This window comes from Anomaloglossus baeobatrachus, chromosome 1 (assembly GCF_048569485.1).
Source record: "Anomaloglossus baeobatrachus isolate aAnoBae1 chromosome 1, aAnoBae1.hap1, whole genome shotgun sequence".
Classification (NCBI taxonomy): domain Eukaryota; kingdom Metazoa; phylum Chordata; class Amphibia; order Anura; family Aromobatidae; genus Anomaloglossus; species Anomaloglossus baeobatrachus.
Window position 1 is genome coordinate 707,820,464 of NC_134353.1, and position 21,004 is coordinate 707,841,467.

The 21,004-nt window shown below is 44.0% G+C and overlaps 2 protein-coding genes across 3 annotated transcripts in view; one reads left to right on the forward strand and one right to left on the reverse strand.

Annotated features, from left to right (window-relative positions):
- Nucleotides 1–21,004, reverse strand: part of PI4KA (phosphatidylinositol 4-kinase alpha) — a 268,461-nt gene that overhangs the window by 154,728 nt on the left and 92,729 nt on the right. For both annotated transcript variants that reach the window (XM_075321257.1, XM_075321249.1), the window contains exons 17-19: nucleotides 20,020–20,123; nucleotides 19,442–19,607; nucleotides 12,775–12,825 (exon numbers count right to left, since the gene is read on the reverse strand). In XM_075321257.1, coding sequence (XP_075177372.1) covers nucleotides 12,775–12,825; nucleotides 19,442–19,607; nucleotides 20,020–20,123 — 321 coding nt within the window. The remainder of the gene's footprint in view (nucleotides 1–12,774; nucleotides 12,826–19,441; nucleotides 19,608–20,019; nucleotides 20,124–21,004) is intronic.
- SERPIND1 (serpin family D member 1) lies at nucleotides 4,790–10,555 on the forward strand. The gene is made up of 4 exons (XM_075341786.1): nucleotides 4,790–5,655; nucleotides 6,276–6,549; nucleotides 8,512–8,656; nucleotides 10,050–10,555. The coding sequence occupies exons 1-4, from the start codon at nucleotides 4,803–4,805 to the stop codon at nucleotides 10,239–10,241; spliced, it is 1,464 nt and encodes a 487-aa protein (XP_075197901.1). The 5' UTR covers nucleotides 4,790–4,802; the 3' UTR covers nucleotides 10,242–10,555.

Here is a 21,004-nt window from a genome sequence, read left to right on the forward strand (position 1 = left end):
GACCGTAGTGAGGAGAGGGGGCGGGGCCTGCTCTGAGAGCGGCAAATGAGGTAGCCAGGGGAGGGAATCCTTCCTCAGTGAGGAGTGTCCCTTCCCTGTGCTGCGCAGCCGCTGGGCGGAGCCACACCGTTCCTCTGCCTGACTGACATGCAGAGGCAGTGGAAACCGAAACTAGGCCTCAGGCAAAGCCGGGGCCTAGAGTAAAACATGCGGCCGGCGTGCAGGCACCATCGGCGCGGTTCTCCAGTGAAAACTGGAGAACCGGCCGGAAACATTAACACAAAACAGAAAACACACTCCCCCAATAAATATAAAGGACCCCTGGAAAGACCACTTTCTGTGGTAATAACGTCTCATATACTTAGCTTGTGAGACGCAGGTTGCCAGGTCCCTGGGGGGTGATAGCTCCGTCCAGCAGGATCCTGAATAGGGCTGTGGATGGAGACCGGTCTCCTGCAAAGCAGTGAGAACCGTGTTGGCTCCCACTTCAAACCAGAGCCTCTCAGAGGATGTGAAGGAGCGCGGCATGTGAAGGCTCCAGCCTTGTAAAGTCAACCTTAACAGCACCGCCGACAGAGTGGGGTGAGAAGGGACATGCCGGGAGTCCAGACTGGACCCGCTTTTCTTCCAAATCTTTAATCCAGAAGGAAAAATCAAAAATCAAAATCAGAGAATGCATGTGTGTGTAACCTCCTGAAACACAAAGCATTGAACTGGCTAGGACTGGCTAGCAGGGGGTGTATATGCTAGGAGGGAGGAGCTACACTTTTTGAGTGTAGTACTTTGTGTGTCCTCCGGAGGCAGTAGCTATACACCCATGGTCTGGGTCTCCCATAGGAACGTTAAAGAAAAACCCTGTGCTTTAGTGCCCTTGCTCCTTGTGACCGACATGCTGTTGTGTCCTAGGAGCGTGATCACTGAGGGTATACAGAAAAAAGGGTATACAGCCCGGCCGAACAGAAAGGTATATATATACGTATCTATTCCGGCACCCAAGGGGACCAACACCGAGTGACCGGTGCGGCTTACCGACCGCTAAAAAGCGGGGTGTGTGCGCTCCAGATTCCCTGCCTGGTCTCCCAGAGCTGCAGAGCTGTTCTGTGTGATTCTCCACCGGCAGAATGTCCTAAAGATGGCTGCCGGAGCTCTCAGGGGAGGAGTGAAGCCATGGGCGGCGTTATGAAAAGTGCGGGAATCTGGGGTCCCCACAGTGATCAGTGAGGGGGGAGGGAGCATACAGGATGCCCCGGCCCTCACATCCGACGTCAGGTCGGCTATCCCGCCCCTATCTCTGATAGACAGGCCTGGGGGCGGGAGTTTTTCCACTAGGCTGCGATGAAGCCGGGGACTAAATTTAATACCGCGGCCGACAAGCAGGCGCGGTCGGCGCGGTAGTCCCCGGTCTTCACAATTCAGCAGACAGTTGCGGCGTCCGGAAACCAGGCGCTCCATACACAGTCCCCATGGGGACACAGAGTACCTCGTGGATGCAGGGCCCTGTCCCTGAAGATAGATAAGCTCCTGTCCAGCAGATTCCCTCAGGGGCTGCGGAGGGAGCACGGTCCCAGAACCTGGATGACCGCTTCGGATCCCACTTCTACCAGAGCCCTCAGGGATGGAGAAGGAAACACGGCATGAGGCTCCGGCCGTCGTACCCGCAATGGGTACCTCAACCTTAACAGCACAGCCGACTTAGTGGGGTGAGAAGGGAGCATGCCGGGGGCCCCGTGGGGGCCCTCTTTTCTTCCAACCGATACAATCAGCCGCTGCTGCTGACTAAAATGGAGATGTGTGAGTGGATGTGTGCCTCCTTCCACACAAAGCATAAAACTGAGGAGCCCGTGAGGCACGGGAGGGTGTATAGGCAGAGGGGAGGGGTTACACTTTTGAGTGTAATACTTTGTGTGGCCTCCGGAGGCAGAAGCTATACACCCAATTGTCTGGGTCTCCCAATTGAGCGACAAAGAAACACATTTTTTTAAAAAAAAATTACCTTTAAATTTTTTCATAATTTCCATATCAGTAACATGTCTATCGATCCTGTGATTTCTATAACTTCATGACTATTTCTTCCTGGTGTAGAAATTTCAATGTCGAGGACTCTGTACAGTGGAACCTTGGTTTACGAGATTAATTCGTTCTGGGAGTGTGCTCGTAAACTAATTTACCCGTTAAGCAAAGCACATTTTCCCATAGGAAATCATTGGAACTCAGACAATTCATTCCACAACTTGGAGCAATGTCCCATCCTGGTCCCCTATTGTGCCATTACACACACACACACACACACACACACACACACACACACACCTATCCTCCATTCCCTCACCGGCCTCTTCCCTGGCTCTGGCAGTCCACAGGCATGTGGACCCGGTAACGATCGCGCCGATGCAGGAGCTGTCACTGTCAGTGCTTCAGCGAAGCTAACATCATTGGCATGAGCTGCTTGCCTCTTAATGGCCAGCGCATTGACGTTCTAAGCATGAGCCGCCTGCCTCTGATTGGAGGAAAGCGCGCTCCCTCTGGGAGGTGTGTAGCTCAGCGCCGGCCGACATGAAGCAAAGACTGCAGCAGCCCATGGTATACCGTCAATAGAGGCAGGCCACATGGGGCCCCATGCGCTGGGGGGGGGGCCTACGTCGGCTGCCCGATTGCACTTTGATCTCAGGCTGAGTATCAGACTGTCTCTCAGCGCCAGCGTGTACAGTGTGCTAGGAGGAGCTTCACCTGCTCTGTTACTCCGTTCACTGGCTGAATTTGCATGCACACGACATGCCACTTGGCTGACGTAGCTTTCCAGCGAGAGAGTGGAGCTTTGGACTCCGTGACAGACAAACGAGCGGCAGACATTGGTGGTTGCTACTGCTCGTGGGCGGCTCTGCACGGCACCGACACTCAGCAGGGAGTCAGGCAGGCACAGTCTCAAAACAGGAGTACTGTCTCTGGAGACAGTGACCTGGGCCCAGCGGTGGTAGTAATCTACTTACGGGAGGGTAGATGCAAGAGTGCATGGGCTTGAGGGTATGGGCTCCGTCCATGGTATGGCTGGAGGGTATGGGCTCTGTCCATGGTATGGCTGGAGGGTATGGGCTCCATCCATGGTATGGCTGGAGGGTATGGGCTCCGTCCATGGTATGGCTGGAGGGTATGGGCTCCGTCCATGGTATGGCTGGAGGGTATGGGCTCCGTCCATGGTATGGCTGGAGGGTATGGGCTCCGTCCATGGTATGGCTGGAGGGTATGGGCTCCGTCCATGGTATGGCTGGAGGGTATGGGCTCCGTCCATGGTATGGCTGGAGGGTATGGGCTCCGTCCATGGTATGGCTGGAGGGTATGGGCTCCGTCCATGGTATGGCTGGAGGGTATGGGCTCCGTCCATGGTATGGCTGGAGTGTATGGGCTCCGTCCATGGTATGGCTGGAGTGTATGGGCTCTGTCCATGGTATGGCTGGAGTGTATGGGCTACCATCCCATCAATAATGCATGTAGGGTTCTTTATACAGTGTGAAGAGGTGTGTGTGTGTGTGTGTGGGGGGGGTCCCAGTTTGGGGATCATAATGTGTTGGAGTAGTTGAAGGGGGGATACAGTAGGGTCATCATAGTGTGCGTGTGGAGGGTATTGTGAAGGAATTCACTGTGGGGGTATTGTGCAGTGTGTGTGAGACACTTTTGTTTGCATCATACATTTTGGGTGCAATGAAAGGGAAATCCAGGGTCTCAATAGGAGGAAAACTAGTTTGCAAGGTGCTCAAAGATGTACGATATACTCTCAATGACTATAGCTGAATATATTATATATATATATATTTATTTTTTATTTTTTGGGGGGAGGGGGGGAGGGGCAGTTAGAAACTCTGCTATGGGGCCCCATGATTTCTATGTACGCCCCTGGAAACAGCCCCTGCATGGGCTGCGATTGTTACCAGATCCACGTGCCTGCGGACCACAAGAAGCAGCCAGAGCAGGTCACAGCGCGGTGAAAGTACGTAACTGGAAGGGTGTGCGGTGAGTATTTGCTTGTACAGCAAAGCTTGCTCGTAAACAGAGTTACAAATTTGCAGGAATCTTTGCTCATATCGTGAAATACTCACACACCGGGTTACTCGTAATCCGAGGTTCCACTGTATTTTCATCAGTAAGTCATGTGAGTAAATTACACTGTTCTATGATCTTGCAATTGAAATGTGCTGTCATACCAAAGTATCTAGCGGTACAGAGTATTCTTTTATCATGCCTCTTTACCATAAATTATTACAACACTGAATAAACACTGCCCCTCCATCCAAACCAGGAAATCTAGATACTAATTATAATTAACAAGACTGTATCTTTAATCTATAAACAATTAGACTTAAGAATTCACAAAGTACAAATAATCCCTGAAACTTCTCAAACTCTGTAAAACATCCACACAGATTGTTATTGTAAACTTGACAAAAGAAATATAGGAAATAAAAGGGGAGGGATGACAGGGAGGGAGCAAGGGGGCCTCCAAGGAGGAAAGGACTTTAGCTGAACAGGCACTGCTGTGTACGTTTGATGTTTTGGACTGTTTACTCTGGAAGGTGGCAAAGGTTATATCTAGCACTTTTGAGCCACAGCTCCGCTTTCCACATCTAGCAGTTGCAAGCAGTAGCCTTCAGGTAAGGATACTACATCAATCCCCCCCTCCAAAAAGAAAAAAAAAACAAAACAAAAACTGATTGTGTTGGTCCCAAAAGATGTGGATCTTGTTCCGTTGATACATACTTATGGATAATATTTAAAATTAACTTTGCTTTTCCAGAATCGCTGCTCCAAAGATGGGCCTTCTACATCTTACCACAAGCTTATTGCTTATTTCTTCGGCATTATGTGGTGTCAAAGACTTGAATGAGCATTTTGCTAAAAGCGATGGGGCAGATTCTTTGAGAGCGCGGGGTCTTCCATCACAAAGTGAATTGAACCTACAAGACGAAACTGTGACCAACGATCTCATACCGGAAGGAGACGATGATGAGGACTATCTAGACTTGGATAAAATATTAGGTGAAGATGACGACTACTCAGAAATCATTGATGCTCTTCCGGAAATCAAAGATGATGACAAAACCCAAGGAAATATATATGAACTCTTTCCTGGGAAAACTAGGATTCAGAGGCTTAACATTATTAATGCAAAGTTTGGCTTTAATCTTTACCGTGCTATTAGAGATAATACAAACGCAACAGATAATGTCTTGTTGGCTCCAGTTGGGGTGTCCACAGCGATGGCTACAATCTCAATGGGAACACAAGGGCAGACTCAGACTGAAATTTTCTCCACATTAGGCTTTAAAGAATATATTAACGCCAGCACCAAGTATGACAAAACCACTCTCCACTCGGTTTTCCGGAAATTAACCCACAGGCTGTTTCGGAGAGACTTTGGCTATACCTTAAGATCAGTCAATGACATTTTCATTAGGAAAGATTTCCCTATTAGTAAGGAATTCCAAGATAATCTGAAAAACTTCTACTATGCGGAGGCTCAAGTTGGCGATTTTGAAGAAAAAGCTTTTCTCCAGAAGGTTAACCAGCGCATTCAGAAGCTCACCAAAGGGCTCATAAAGGAGGCAATTGCCAACCTCAACCCCAATATGCTAATGCTACTTATTAATTGCATCTATTTCAAAGGTAAGTAGTACCCTTATGTTATTCAATTATTCATTCAAAAGAGGCAAGTGTAAGCGAAAAGTGAAGGAGTAATCTATTGCAACCAATCAGGTTGCGCTTATTTTCATACAAGCACTAAAATTTAAGACACGCAATCTGATTGGTCCCGCACCTCTCCTTTGCGCTAGTTATGTTAAATCTTCTTAAAGGGACCTGTAATTAGATTCCTGCTGCCCAACCCACAGGCAACATGAATCAGAGCCTGTGTGATTGTATCCAAGTTTGTTCTCCTCTGAAATACTGCAGTGTTTCAGAGAAAACAGATTGAAAAGCCGGCGGGGGACTATAAGAAGAGACCTGAATGTTCCGGTGCAAGGCTCCATCCTACTCCTGTTAATTGAAAAGTCTCCCTTTATGTGCACAGGTGGGACTGACCGGTCAGTCAAATGTAGTAGTGAGAAGTACTGGGAGCTCCGCTGAATTAGTTAGGTCTCCCCTTATAGCCTCCCACTGGTTTTTAAACTGGAAGCAATCACAGTTAGGCTCTGCCTGTGCTTTGGGCAGAATGAATCTAATAACAGGTTTAATTACTTATTTGTTTTTAAAACCAAGGTGAAGGAATATTTTCTCTTTTCACATAGGGACGTGGGAGAATAAGTTCTCACTACAGCAAACCTACAGTGCAAATTTTCGTGTTAGTGAAAAAGAAGTGGTAAAAGTTCCAATGATGAAGCTGAAAGGAAACTTTCTGGTTGCTTTGGATTCTGAATTGGATTGTGACGTTCTGCAGTTGCCCTATGTTGGTAATATAAGCATGCTGATAGTGATGCCGCACAAACTATCAGGTATGAAGCTCCTGGAGAAGCAACTCAGCCCACATTTGATAGAAAGATGGCAGAAGAGCATGACCAACAGGTAAAATACAAAATTCCCATAACAAAATGTTTTTAGATAAACATGATCGGAATAAAATATAGAAACCATTGAAGTTGTTACATGATAAGATGCATAAGGAAAATTAATATAATATAAATAGACAGCCCTTGGCACTTCCAAACTGGCTGACAATCAAGTGTGTCTTCTAGTGAAAAACACGTCACTCCGATTGGCCAAGAGAGCTTCCTGACCGATTCATAAAAAGAGACCACTAAAAAGGATATAAAAAAAGAAAACTCCCAACCAGGTGTGGAGATTCCATTGTATAAAATAATATACAAACGCACAGGTTATCATATACCCCATTAGGGAAGTCTGAGTTAGTAGATCGTGGCGGTCTTCTGTTGAGCATCCTCATCTCCTGGATGCCAGGCGATCGGCTACAATGAGCGTCTCTTGCTCTGGAGGACCTGTGTTGTATTACATAGACAATTCATTTCTTTAACTGGCCATTATACAAAGTTTTATGTTCACTACAGTTGTGCTGAATAAAAATTGAACACTTATGGCTACGCTTCCAAAGAATACAGCTGCCAAATGGGGGCCATAAGAGGGGTACAATTTGTGACCTGCTTATTGGTAAATTGAACCCAGCAAGAGAAAAAATGCTATTAGTATTTAGATATGGGGTTAATCTGCAGCTTAGTAGTGTTTGAAAGCATTCTGGCACCTGCACATTATACCTCGCTGCTTGGATGACAACAAATTTAATCCTCCTAGTAGCACCCAATTTTAGACACGGGGGGTGGCGCCGATGCAGGTTCAGTCACCGCTCTGTGTATGGAGAACGGCGGGTGTATCCCCCCCCCCACTGCCTCCCACACTGACTGACAGCCGCTCAGTATTAGAACAAGCTGTCAGTCAGTGTGGTGGCGTGGTTACAGCAGCAGCTCTCAATTCACAGGGCAATGACTGAACCCACGCCGGCGCCACCCCTGTGACTGACCCCAGAACGCTGACGAGAGGATTAAAGTTAATTTCCTCCCAGCAGCACGGTTTCATGTGCAGGCACCGGGCAGGTTTCACATGCTATTAACCCAAATCTGCAAAGAAGACCTGGGAGATGTACAATAATGCAGTCAGTTTCTGAGCAGTATTCACGGTGACCGTGTGTTAATTAAATCTAGAGGCCAATTCCACAATTGTAGTGATAGCAAGAAGAAAAAAAAATACGGAGCTAGGTAGTGAAAACACAATGGTAACCAAAATGTATTAGCAAACCTTTTTTTCATACTAAAAAGTAACTATGAATTTCATCATCTTGATATTTTTCAAAAGGCTACTCCAATTCAGATATGGGTATTGTCAGATTGTGCTTAGAAAAACGAAGAATTTAGCAATTTACTGTTTACTACAATTTGAATCCGTTCCTGAGATATTAACACTTTTCAGCTCGTTGTCTCGAAAAACCGACCACTGCTGCTGTCTAGCTTGTAAAACACTGAGATTAAGCTGGCCAGGATTAATAGCTAGCAGTGCATGCCAGTGATCCCAGCCTGTTTCAGGGCAGCCCTTACAAGCTCTTTTCTAGTCATAAGCACTATCCATGTTTGGCCACCACTGCAAGACAGAATTGGTGGTCGGTCTGCAAAGAAAAAAGAGGGGCTGAAAATTTTAATAAACGGTAAACTGCAAAACTAATTTTTTTTTTTTTCCAAGCACTACCCATTTTATAAAAATGGGAATAGCTCTTTAACTAAAGAGGACAAGAATAAAATGGACTGGATATGTTTGTGCAAAGTCGACTAGAATCCACATGGAAAGGGAAACATTATTAAGTCAAAACAAATTGAAATCTATTAGAAAAGTCAAAGCTCAGTTCTGTGGATAACTGCTAAGTAGGGTAGAAGAAGAATGTGCTGAGTATTACGGTATATATCCTTCCTTGTTATTTGTACAATAGACTAGATCAAATGGAGCAAATGTAATTGTTCTTCTTAGGACAAGAGAAGTTCATATACCACGTTTCAAGCTAGAAAAGAAATACAACTTGAGGGATGCCCTAAGCAACATGGGAGTCAAGGACTTGTTCACAAGTCGAGCAGATTTTTCAGGCATTACAGATGAAGACATCAATATCGGCCTGGTGAGTAGTACTTTGGTATTGGACGTAGCACTCTTATCTTTTATATAGTAAATTACTTAGGAGGGCTAAAAACAGAATATCCGCATTCTTTATGTCAAACAACTTTAATAGACGGCACAGAATCGACCTTTCCCTTTCTGGACACTGGTGAGACAGTTTTTAGGGTGGAAGGAAAGAATCTTGGTGGGGAATCATTAAAATATCTACATCAGTATTTTAGTGTACAAAGGACACTTATTTAAAGGCATCAAAGAAAAGGCATGGTCAACCGATTTCCTACTAGAATGTGGCATAAATTAACAGCTATCTACTGTGTTGTTCCAAAAATAAGCCCTACCCCAATAATAAACCCAAGCAGAAATTTTCAGCATGCTCTGCAGAAGGCTTCAATATAAGCCATTCCCCGAAAATAAGCCCTAGTTGCAGATCAATAATGAAGTGTCCGTGCAGCTAAAAAAGTTAAAGAATACTGCAGGACATTTCATTATAGAGAGCAAACACCACCAAAGAAGACCGAAGACCCCACAATCATACTGACCAGACGCCGTAAAACCTGGAGATTGCGCATGAGCGCGCGCGCGCACGCACACACACACACACACACCATATTGTGTACACACACACACCATATTGCGTGCGTACACACACCCCCCCCACCCCCCCCACACACACACACACACACACACCATATTGCGTACACACACACACCAGACTGCACATACACATCAGATTGCACATACAATCACACATCAGATCGCACCCACACCACATCCGGTAATATCAATATTTCCCTGAGAATAAACCCTACCCCGAAAATAAGCCCTAGTGCATTTTTTCTGGGCAAAAAATATTAAAAGACAGTGTTTTAGTTTCAGAAAAACACGGTACTGCAATGTAGGCACAAGGTTAGCCAATTAAATTTGACACATCTTTCTTTCTCTAGTGGAATTTTCACCAAGGTCCATAGACTTGTATGGGTGGTGGGTGACCTGCCATTACACCATCAATAGATATTTTTTAACTCAGTATCATAAAAGCATTGGATTTTATGAAACTTTAGTTACATGGTGAATATGTGACAGCCATGTCCATACTAATGGTGAAATGTGTGGCCATGGGTTACGGTTCACTACATCTAAAGTCAAAATGAAAGTTAAAAGATTAGCTTATTATTGGCACAAGAAACTTTCATGGAGGTCAGCCCTTTACTTACACTGCACAGCCTGGAAATATCAATCAACCATTAATCTCTGGTGTAAGGGGTAGGTCAGAAAAATACTGCACTTCCCATGTTGTAGGCTCATGTTTATGTAATACTCTGTCCATTTGTGATTTTGCATGCCTGCTATATTTCCCTAAGGAAATTCTGCTAATACAGTATATAATCCTATAGTTTCAGCAACAAGGCAGCATCACAGTGAATGAAGAAGGCACACAGGCAGGAACGGTGACCGTGGTGGGATTCCTGCCGTTATCCATCCAGAATCGCTTAATCATGGACCGCCCTTTTGTGTTTCTCATATATGAGCATCGCACAGATTGCCTTGTCTTTTTCGGAAAAGTTGCCAATCCTACCAAATCATGAATCAGTCCCATAACTAAGCCCATGCTTTATATTTAGATGTATTTTATTATAAATCCAAAAGAGCTGGAGACAAATAATTAGATGTGGCAAAGGTTTGTCCCATCTATTGCAAGGTTATGGCCAGAATATAATTGAACCCTCTATACGACCCACAGAACTGAACTATGTATGAACCAAGAGAAACATATTCATTTGGAATAATACAATGAGAAATATGTAGATGACGGACTAGACGGTGTAATACAATACTTGCCTGACACAAATTGTCTTACCTGGTGTACTATATTGCAATGCCTTTATAACAGTCTTTAATAAAGTCCAAGTCTTAGTAATTTTGTCTATGCAAATTATCAATACATAAACATGGAAAGGGCCATGTTCTAAGGAACCTGATGCGATTCAGATGAAGCTGGGATTGGCAGCACTTTTACTTCAAGGCTTGTGCAAGCTTACTAAATATTTGTTTTCCAGCTAGCAATGTAACCATTAACTTCTCGTATAATGTCCTCAAAGCCGTTAACTGGAAAAATTACCCAAGAGTTGAGTATACAGTGGCAGCACACAAAAACATGAAATACGATGAGCAATTTGCAACAGAAACCAACACAATTGATTATTATACTTCTTGCTTTATTATACAGAGAAAATAGCCTTAAAGGGATTGACTAGAAGTGGTCAACTGGCTAAATTGGGCCAGAGAGGTGAAAAAATAAACCTTAAATCCCAGACAAGCGCTGTTCCTCCCTACTCAGCTTTGTGTCCCAGTAGACCGGCGGGGAACGCATCGCTGACTAAGGACGAGCACCACATATCATGGATGACCATTCCTGGACCCATTAATAAGGGGTTGTCTAGAAGTGGACAAATGATTAAATTGGGCCAAGGAGATGAAAAAATTAAACTTGACTCTCAGACCAGCGCTGCTCCTCCCTACTGAGCTTTGTGTCCCAGAAGACCGTCAGGGAATGAATCAATGACTAAACAGGAGCGCCACATATCCAGGATGACCTTTCCTGGACCCATTAATAAGGGGTTGACAAATGATTAAATTGGACTAACGAGGTTAAAAAATAAAAACTTGACTCTCAGACCAGCGCTGTTCCTCCCTACTCAGCATTGTGTTCCAGCAGACCAGCGGGGAACGCATCGCTGGCTAAGGAGAACCCCCATATAGCCTGGATGACCTGAAGCCATTAATAAGGGGTTGTCCAAAAGTGGACCAATTCTTTAAAAATGTATTTTCATAACCCCTTGTATGTGAAAATCTTTTTTGTAAAAGTTTCTTTAAAACAAAGGCAAGAAGGAAAACTTATTGACCAATTTCTCTCTACTGGGAAAACCAACAAATTGTGGTAGTTAATGAACTTTTTAAGTGGACTGGCCAGAAAGTCACAGGTCTAATCTATACAGCAGTTTGTGCAAGAAAATCATCTAAGAAAACCAATTTTCTTGTACTTTTTGTTGTGTAGTATTTCCAGTAACTTATGCCTGAGAACTGCAGCAAAGAGGCCCAAGTGTTTCTTTGTGGGGTTTTTGGAAACCAGTGGTAGTCAATTGTGGTCCTCTCACTCACTATCATGTACTCTCCATATATGTAATATTGTAAGTTAAAAGGGTTACCAACAACTGAAATATTGATGGTCAGTAGAATAGGTGATTAATATGAAATCAAAGGAGGGTCCAACTTTCGGAACTCCGGCACTAATCAGCTAAAATCTGCTCCAGCTGCAGGCTTATATATAAGAAATAAACAGGGCAGAACACAGCAAATCCACACAATCCTTAAAAGGGGTTTTCAGATGAACAAAAGTTCAGTTTAATCAATAGATCTTGATATAATAATTTCCACAATTGTTTTAAATGGTTTTAAAAACGGAAATATTCCTGTGCTGAGATAATCTTACATATGTGCTCCGGCTATGTGCTGTGTAATGGCCGTGTCTGACCGTACAGGGACATGGTCTGATCATAGCACAGCTCTTGGGCAGGGGAGGATGTAAAAAAGTATACAGACATTACACAACGGGATTGCAAATGATTTGTTCTTTCAGGTAAAACATTTTTTTTTTTTTTTAAATGTAGGGAAATGCTTTACCTCACAAAAAGAATCAGCCCATCCCATACCGTAAATTTCTTTATACTCTTTTAAATTCTTCCCCTGCCCAAGAGCTGTGGTATGATCAGACCACATCCCTGTAGGTCAGACACAGCCATTACACAGTACATAGCAGGGGCACATGTAAAAATTATCTCAGCACAGGAACATATTTTTTCAACACATCCAATTGTGGAACTTTACATTATTCCAAGATCTACTGATAAAAATTAACTTAAAACTTAACTTTGTTTGTGGTGAAACCCTTTAATAGCTACTGTCAAAACTGCACTTTATCGCTCATTCACTTGATGGAGAGCAGATTTCAGCTGATTGGTGGGAACGCCTGGTATCAGAACACCATCGATCTCATATTGAAGGTCTATCTCACAGCTAGATTGTGGCAGCTAGCGAATAATAAAAAGCAGAAGTACTCACCACTGCAATTACAGGAATCAGGACTCCCAGGTTACCCGCACTACTGGAAGCCTAGTACAAAACATATTGAAAGGTGAGATGGAAGAAGAGCAGCCATTCAGTTAAAGCACCAATGAAGAGTTCTTATATTTTTTTTTTTCTTTTATTTTGGGGGGGGGGTTCAGTGCTGGAGTGGCGCTTTAAAGTCCCCTGCCCAAGTATTATACTCACCCACCACCATCTTCATCCATTCTTGTGCCATTAACTCTGACTGGCCAGTTAAGCCAAAAGTCCCCAATGCATCTCTATGAGAGCCAGAACGAGGCTCCCATAGAGTTGCATTGTGTTGTAACCCCTTGCACCCTCCATGAAACAGTGGAGCTGCCGGCAGGTCACAAATTGCTGGAAACAGATGAAAATGTCAACATGTGAGCATAAGACAAGGGTCAGGGGATTAAATTTAAAGCACAACCCCAGCTGGGAAATAAAAACAAAAATGCTGTAGCGGTGCTTTAAGAAAGTGACATTTCAATAACATAATACAAGCAAACATCTCCAAATATGTTTGAAAGAGCCAGATAGAGGAGAACCGCATTTGCCTTTATTTCTATAATTTTACTTTGTGGTCATTACATTTAAATAAAAAAATTCTGCAATTAAATTTTCTAACAAGGTAACGTGATGCTTATGAATTTTGGTGTGCGGATGAATGTAAAAAAATCCCATCAGTTTCTTCCAGTCATATCCTGTTTTTTTCTATAAAATGCAGTTTACTAAGGAATAAATACAGTACTAACATAAAATAAAATATAATTTTAAAGATACATAATTGAAATATGCTGACTCTGCAAAAATAAATGCTGAATATAAAATTGGTATAACTAATAGGAAGACTGCCTAATCAGCAGTTAAAAACGGACTACGTCGAAATTTTATGACTACATAAGCAGCCTGAAAATAGATGGCAGCATTCAGTCTCGTTCAAGAGGCTTACAAGTCGCAGCATATTTAACACTTTTAAAAAGAATTTTGTTGAATATGTCATCCAACACTCAAACAGCTTGTGGACAATGCTGGTACAATCCTGATATATTCTGTTACACTTGTCTTTGTTTTACAACACTTATTCATAGCACCAAAAGGGCAACAGTATTTATCTGCCCGGGCCACAGAATCTAATGCACTAACAGGATGCAGCAAAACCCCTTAGTAAAGATGGAGGCAAAACACTGATGGAGCAACAACTCAAAAACTACCAATTTATGGAGGTGGTAATTGCATAGTATTAAAATTGCACACAAAAAGGTTTGCATGGGGCGCTATTCACACATGTAGGTGCATAGTGTCAGGCTATGATCTATGAAGCCGGGTGTACGCGTCCAAGCTTCAGAGAGGTCTAGTTTGCATGACCGGACGTTCCGAGACTTCAGATCGTGCCCACTGACCCTAAACCCTGGCATTCTAAAGCATGTCACTGCTGATGACGCTGGGCAATGGGCATTGAATAGCATGTTAGCACGCCCCTGGAATACTGTATATAAGGCCTCACTGATGGTGGCCACAGCTCATAAGGATTAAACCTGGCGACAGGTTACCTTTAAAAGCAACAACATGACCCTCTCTAATATGTGTCACCTGTAATCCATCACCATTGACATACACTGTATCTAAAAAGATGTGTAAAACGTATACAAGTTTCTTGATATCACTACAGAGTCTGCCATGCTTTCTCCGCAGTGGATACATGAAGCATGCCTAAATGTACACAATATCAGATCAATAAATGAAGGCAATTTCTCATTCAAGCACACAGATAAACAGAACATCGATCAATGTACATTCTGATCCTGCAAGCTAAACCTTACCGGTTCTGTTATGGGACTTTGCCCTTGTCTAGTGTGGGTGTAAGACCTTGACATATTTGCCACATGAAAAGTCGCAACTTTATAATCAGACGTGCTCTCTCAAAAATAAATAATCATTATGCAGTGATAATTATGCCGGCATTAAAGGGGTGGTCCGACACCTAAAATGTATTTTCTAACTATCCTTTATCCCCAAAAACATTTCTAATCATCTTTAAATTATACAATCCTCTACACTTCTCTCTTCTCTAATACCTAAAAGTGTTTTTTTTTTACTGCACTTCCCCTGACATTTGTTTAAGACTCTGCTCAAATGAAGACATCACAGGAGGCTGGGGCTGCAGTCACTCCCCACAGCATCCATCGCCTCTCCTGGAACAGGAAATCAATGGAGGTAGTGCTGCAGTTACTTACTAGTTTCTTGCATTGTCACCCCCTGAGGATGTCATGGATCCTGCATGATGTGTGATGGACGCGGTGGCCAGGGTTAGTGGAACACCAGTATGTTACTCATCTTTCTGTGCCTGCTTCCATTTCTTGTGTGAAAGACGTTGCCTGTGGGCTGTCCTAGATGCAATGAGTGAAACGAGCACCACCCCATAGTACCACCCTCAAACAAAGTGTCATTAGCACTGGTGCCAACAAAAGCGGTACTGGTGTCCCTTACTGCTTCTAGCACCGTCATCAAACTAAAGGCCGCTTTACACGCTGCAATCAAGAAATAACGTCTGGAACACCCTTCTGAGTCTGAACTGGGTGCAAAAACCTAAAAAATCTACACTGTATGGAGAGAAGGTATGCACACCAGTGACTATGTAAGGGGAATACATGAAATAGCAGAAACTGCTGTGTGAATACTGACATGAAAAATCCAATAGCTATATGTAAGAATGAAAATGGAATCTGCATTACTGCCATGAACATATGAATAAAGAGAAATTTAGATATTGAATTGATCAATGCAACAGAGCCCCAACACTACGCCAAAGTATTTTTCAACGTTGGGGTCCCTAGCTTGTGTGTGTCCTCTCATGCAGTTAAAAAAACTTACCGTGTATGGGAAGCTGAGACCCAGGCTATATATGCGTATAATGTGGACTGGCAATAGATTGATTTGTAGTCTTTCATTTGTGAACCCGGCACCACCAACACCTATTGCCAGTCCACATTATACGCATATATAGCCTGGGTCTCAGCTTCCCATACACGGTAAGTTTTTTAACTGCATGAGAGGACACACACAAGCTAGGGACCCCAACGTAGAGAAATACTTTGGCGTAGTGTTGGGGCTCTGTTGCATTGATCAATTCAATAGCTAAATTTCTCTTTATTCATATGTTCATGGCAGTAATGCAGATTCCATTTTTCATATTTTCATTCTTACATATCCTCGTGCTCCCCTCCCTGCATTCCCTCATGTCCGTCTCACCTGTCAGCATTAAAAAATAAAATAGTCCTAGTTTATCGGTGAGTGCTGCCCTGTCTCTCATTGTTCTATATTCTTACATATAGCTATTGGATTTTTCATGTCAGTATTCACACAGCAGTTTCTGCTTTTCATATATTCCCCTTACATAGTCACTGGCGTGCATACCTTCTCTCCATATATTGCTTTACACGCTGCGACATCGCTCAAACGATCTCATTGGGGGTCACGGAATTTGTGACACACATCCGGCCGCTTTAGCGATGTCGTTGCGAGTGACACATATGAGCGATTTTGAATCGTCGCAAAAACGTTCAAAATCGCTCATCGGTGACATGCCCCCCTATTCTTGATTATCGCTGCTGCTGCAGCAAGCGATGTAGTTCCTCGTTGCTGCGGCAGCACACATCGCTATGTGCGACACTGCAGGAAAGAGGAACCTCACCCGTCCGCCCGCAATGAGGAAGGAAGGAGGTGGGCGGGATGTTACGTCCCGCTCAACTCCGCCCCTCCGTTTCTATTGGGCGGTGGTTGAGTGACACGGCTGTGACGCTGAATGAACCGCCCCCTTAGAAAGGAGGCGGTTCGCCGGTCACAGCGACGTCGCTGCACAGGTATGTAGTGTGACGGGTCCGCGTGATGTTGTGCGCCACGGGCAGCGATTTGCCCGTGTCGAACAACCGATGGGGGCGGGTACGCACGCTAGCGATATCGGTCATGATATCGCAGCGTGTAAAGCGGCCTTAAGTGTCATTATTGAGGAGAGCCATTAGATCAAATACTTGATTAACCTCTTGACAAGAAATTGTGGGAATTGTGTTAATTTGCCTTACATTAGCCAGGTTTTCAGGTATAACTAAGATGGCCACTGATGACATCAAAGACCCTACCATCAGCATGGATCTACCAGATGACAACAGACCCTCTCATCAGCATCACCATGGATTCATCCAATGATGTCATAGACCCACCTACGAATACGCCCACCAATCAGCTCATGGACTAACACATTCTTCAACTCACTGAGCAATGGACACATGCGGGCATGGCCACTGTAGAGCAGACCATGCCCCTTTCCTAGGTTATATCAGGGCATGTTTCAGTTGAAATAAAGCCAGTCTTGGGCCGAACTCGATCGAGAAAAGATGAATATCCGACTGTGTGTCTGATCTCATTTTTCAAGCAAGCCCACGATCCACACCAATTAGGCCAGGCAGCAGGCAAAAAGTGACCTCTGGTTAAGAGTTCACCCTAACATCATAAGTGGTCAGTGCTAAAAGTAGTGAGCGACACCAGTGTCGCCCCTTGATGACACTATGTTTGAGGGCAGTGCTAGAGGCTGGGGGCTGCATTGGTGTCACTCATTGCATCTAGCACTGTCCCCAACAGAGGTCTTTAATACAAGCAATGGAAGCTGTTGTAAGAGATGAATAGCATGTGGGCGCTTCAATAACCATGGTCATAGCTGACCTGAGGGGACAGCGATGCAAAAAACTTAGTAATTATCTGCACGGCTGCCCCTGGTGACACCTCATTTGAGGGCGGTGCTAGAGGCTGTGGGGCTGCGCTGGTGTCACTCACTGCATCTACCATCGCCCCCAGCCAACATCTTTCACACAAGCAATGGAAGAGCTGCAGACAGATGAATAGTAGTCTCGCGCTCCACTAACCAGGGCCACCGCGTTCATCACACACCATCCAGCAAGGATATCCCCAGCCAAACTATTTATAGCCAAATCTAGCTCTGTCAAAGATTAATCAAGTATTACCTTTACATAGCCAGTCTGCTCCTCTGTTGCTTAAAAATCTACATTTAAATTAATATGAAAATGAGGCGGAAAGGCTTTTGCCATTTCGAATCTCTTAACCAGCTTGAGTCACTCCAGCTCTTCTCCACATCCAGAGCCACCTGCTCCTGGTTTTGTCTGACAGCTCCTATACTGTGTGTCTCCAAGCAAAGAGGCTGTCATGCAAGCAGGAGGAGTTAGCGCTGAGTGGGGAAAAGAGCTACAGTGACAGAAGGAGGCAGCGCTGAGTGGGGAAAAGAGCTACAGTGACAGAAGGAGGCAGCGCTGAGTGGGGAAAAGAGCTACAGTGACAGAGGACTGAGAAGAGCTTCCAGGAGCACTTCAGCCTCATCTGCATATCCGTTAAAACGATTTCTCATGAGCTGAGGAATGGATCAGCCATGTCAAGGAATTGGTGGATTTGTCTTTGAAAGAGCCACATGTTCATGAAGGGAGAAACCCTGCTAACATATTCGCTTTAAAGGGATGGTCTCAAGGACAACTTCAGCCCATATAAAAGATGAAGGGTATACAGATGATACAAGTGGGACTCGCTCCCAGACCACAATATAGGTTTATATGGAGTTCCATTCTTTTTTCACCACTTTAAATTACATCTCCCATGACGTAGCCAGATGTGGCTTTCTGGGCAATAACAACAGATCACTGGAAAGGGGTGAGGAATTGCCAAACTGGCATTCAATTGCTAAGGAAGTAATCTTCATAAATATATATATCCCGAACATTAGATCAATGAGCATTATGGAGCGTTAAGGAGGAAAACATTTAGCAACTACCAAGTTATTTAGGTCAACATTTTGTCATTAACACAAATTTCACGAACTGTGAATGCTTCGGGTGTGGATGAAGATCGGGAGCAAGCAAAAGAGAGAATGCTTGACTTGTAAAACTAGTTAAAAGCAGCAGTTTTCATACTGAGGACTACAAAAAGACCCCATACACATTGGACTAGACGAACGCCAGCTGAACCCACCAATAGTGATGGGTTAGACCAACAGTCCAACTCCCTCCAGACAGATGACGTCTGGTGGGGAATCTGGTGTTACTTATGTAGGACTGCTGATCTTTGTATTCTCTAAGAGATAAGCTGCCGCCAGAGAAATTTGGCAGTGACTCTTTCACAGAGAATACAGAACTGCTACTGTGTAGGGGAGAGTTGGGCAAGACAAGATAGTTGCCAGCCACGCCATATAAAGTGTGTGGGGAGATTAAGGCAAAAAGCATGTCTGTAGTCAAAATTACCACTGAATGATGAAATAGCAGATAGTTTAAACTTGTAAAATGCATCTGACTCCCTTTCTCCCTAATAAAAAGGAAATGCAATCAATCAAACTTAGTGTGAATTTTTATGGAGCGGTAGGGAGTGTGGGGGGGGGGTTGATTTGGGAGGAATAGAAGCCAGCAGACTGTGTGTTAGACCAACAGCTACTGAACAACTCAAAATGCATCAGTTTCCTAAAATACAATATGTCATATATTACAACATACATAGCAACAAACAGCCAACAGGGTATTAACACCACCTGAATGCTGCCATTCACAACAGCGTATCCTAATTGTTCGAAGGTATACTATATAAAATGTCTCACCTTGAGTGCCGGACCTTTCTCACTGGCTCTCTCACTGGCTCGTTTGCCTTCCAAACCCAGTTGTACAAACAGCTCCAGTAGGTTCATCAGTAGCTCATCTACTAGCTCTCCTTGGATGTTGGCTGCAATGTTTGCCAGCGCATTAATTACAGCCAAGGAACAATGTCTGCCCAAAAAAAGGAAGGAAATAGATGAATAAGAAACTATTGTATCTGAAGAAATGCCAGATGTGTTTAAGGGGCTCTGTCAGCAAAGAAAGACTGTTCAAATCAAGTACAGGTTCTCGGTGCATCATGGCGAGGACAAACATTTAACTGCACCTTCCCAGCTGCCGTCTTGTTTGCCGTCTATCTCCTCTCTTCTCTGGCTCTATGAAGCAAGAACTGTAACTCAAAGAAGAGGAGGATATATACAGGGAAAACAAGAAGATGCAGTTAAATGTTTGGCCATGTCACACTGCACAGAGTGCCTGAACCTGAACAGTCACACTTTGCTGGCAGACACTCTTTAAATATGAACATATATAACATCCAATAACACCCAAGATGCAATCCCACAGAAAGATAGGTGTATCATACCTATATCCATGATCTTTATAGTCCTTGGTGGCAGAGTATACAACCGAACTGGCCTTCACACTTATTTGCTGAAACAGGTTCCACACTTCCTGGTAAATATATTGCTGTAAAGAAAATGGCAAGTATCATAAAAACTAAGGAAAAAACACTGTCAGTTAATTAAAAGGGGTTGACCAATACTTTTCTATTGATGGCCTACTGTAAGGATAGGCCATTAACATCTGATAGGGAGAGGTGTGACCCGTCTCCCTAGGTCAGCTGTTACCAGCAATGGCCAGACATTCTCCAAAGTTGCCAAAACACAGCAGCTCCGTTATTTCTAGACTGGCCATGGCCAGGTAATGCAGATGCACACCGCTCCCACTCCTGAATAATACAGTTTTGACAGAGCTATTTTCATCTTGCAGTATTCAAAAACTTCCAGCCACTGATAACAGTTGATCAGCTGAGGTGGACCCCTACCGATGAGATATTGATGGCCTAACCCAAAAATAGGCTATCAATAAAAAGTAGTAGCTAACCTTTTTAAACTTTGCATTATCCAAAAGTGCAAGCAAGTATAAGAGAAGAAACTCTTAAATTATATTTTTAAAAGGGACAGTATCGCGTTTTTTTATTTTTGTATTAAAAATAGTGATTCTGAAATCAAGTATTTCTAATACAAAATGAAAATCGTAGCTTATTTACTTTTTCTGTTATTCTAATTTTACTGTATGCACTGGGGGCCATGTTGGATTTGCTGTGTGTGTAACGACAGTTACACACTCCTTTATGGCAGCCACTGTGCATAGAGAATAGTGGTCGCTATCCGACCCTATGTTTAACGTTACAGTGGGCGTATGCTGTGACCTGGACGCGCCCCCTGGGCTGTCCAGATCACAGCAGAGGGAGGAGTTCAGCACCATCATCGTTGAGCTCAAAGCGTATGCTGTTTGCTCCACTTCACCCCTGTCAACCGCCGGGATGTGTGAGTACAGGCCGCCTC

Coding starts and splice junctions, on each gene's coding strand:
- SERPIND1 (XM_075341786.1), top strand. CDS start 4,803: ATGGGCCTTCTACATCTTACCACAAGCTTATTGCTTATTTCTTCGGCA. Junction 5,656..6,275: donor TAATTGCATCTATTTCAAAG/GTAAGTAGTACC, acceptor CTTTTCACATAG/GGACGTGGGAGAATAAGTTC. Junction 8,657..10,049: donor AAGACATCAATATCGGCCTG/GTGAGTAGTACT, acceptor ATAATCCTATAG/TTTCAGCAACAAGGCAGCAT.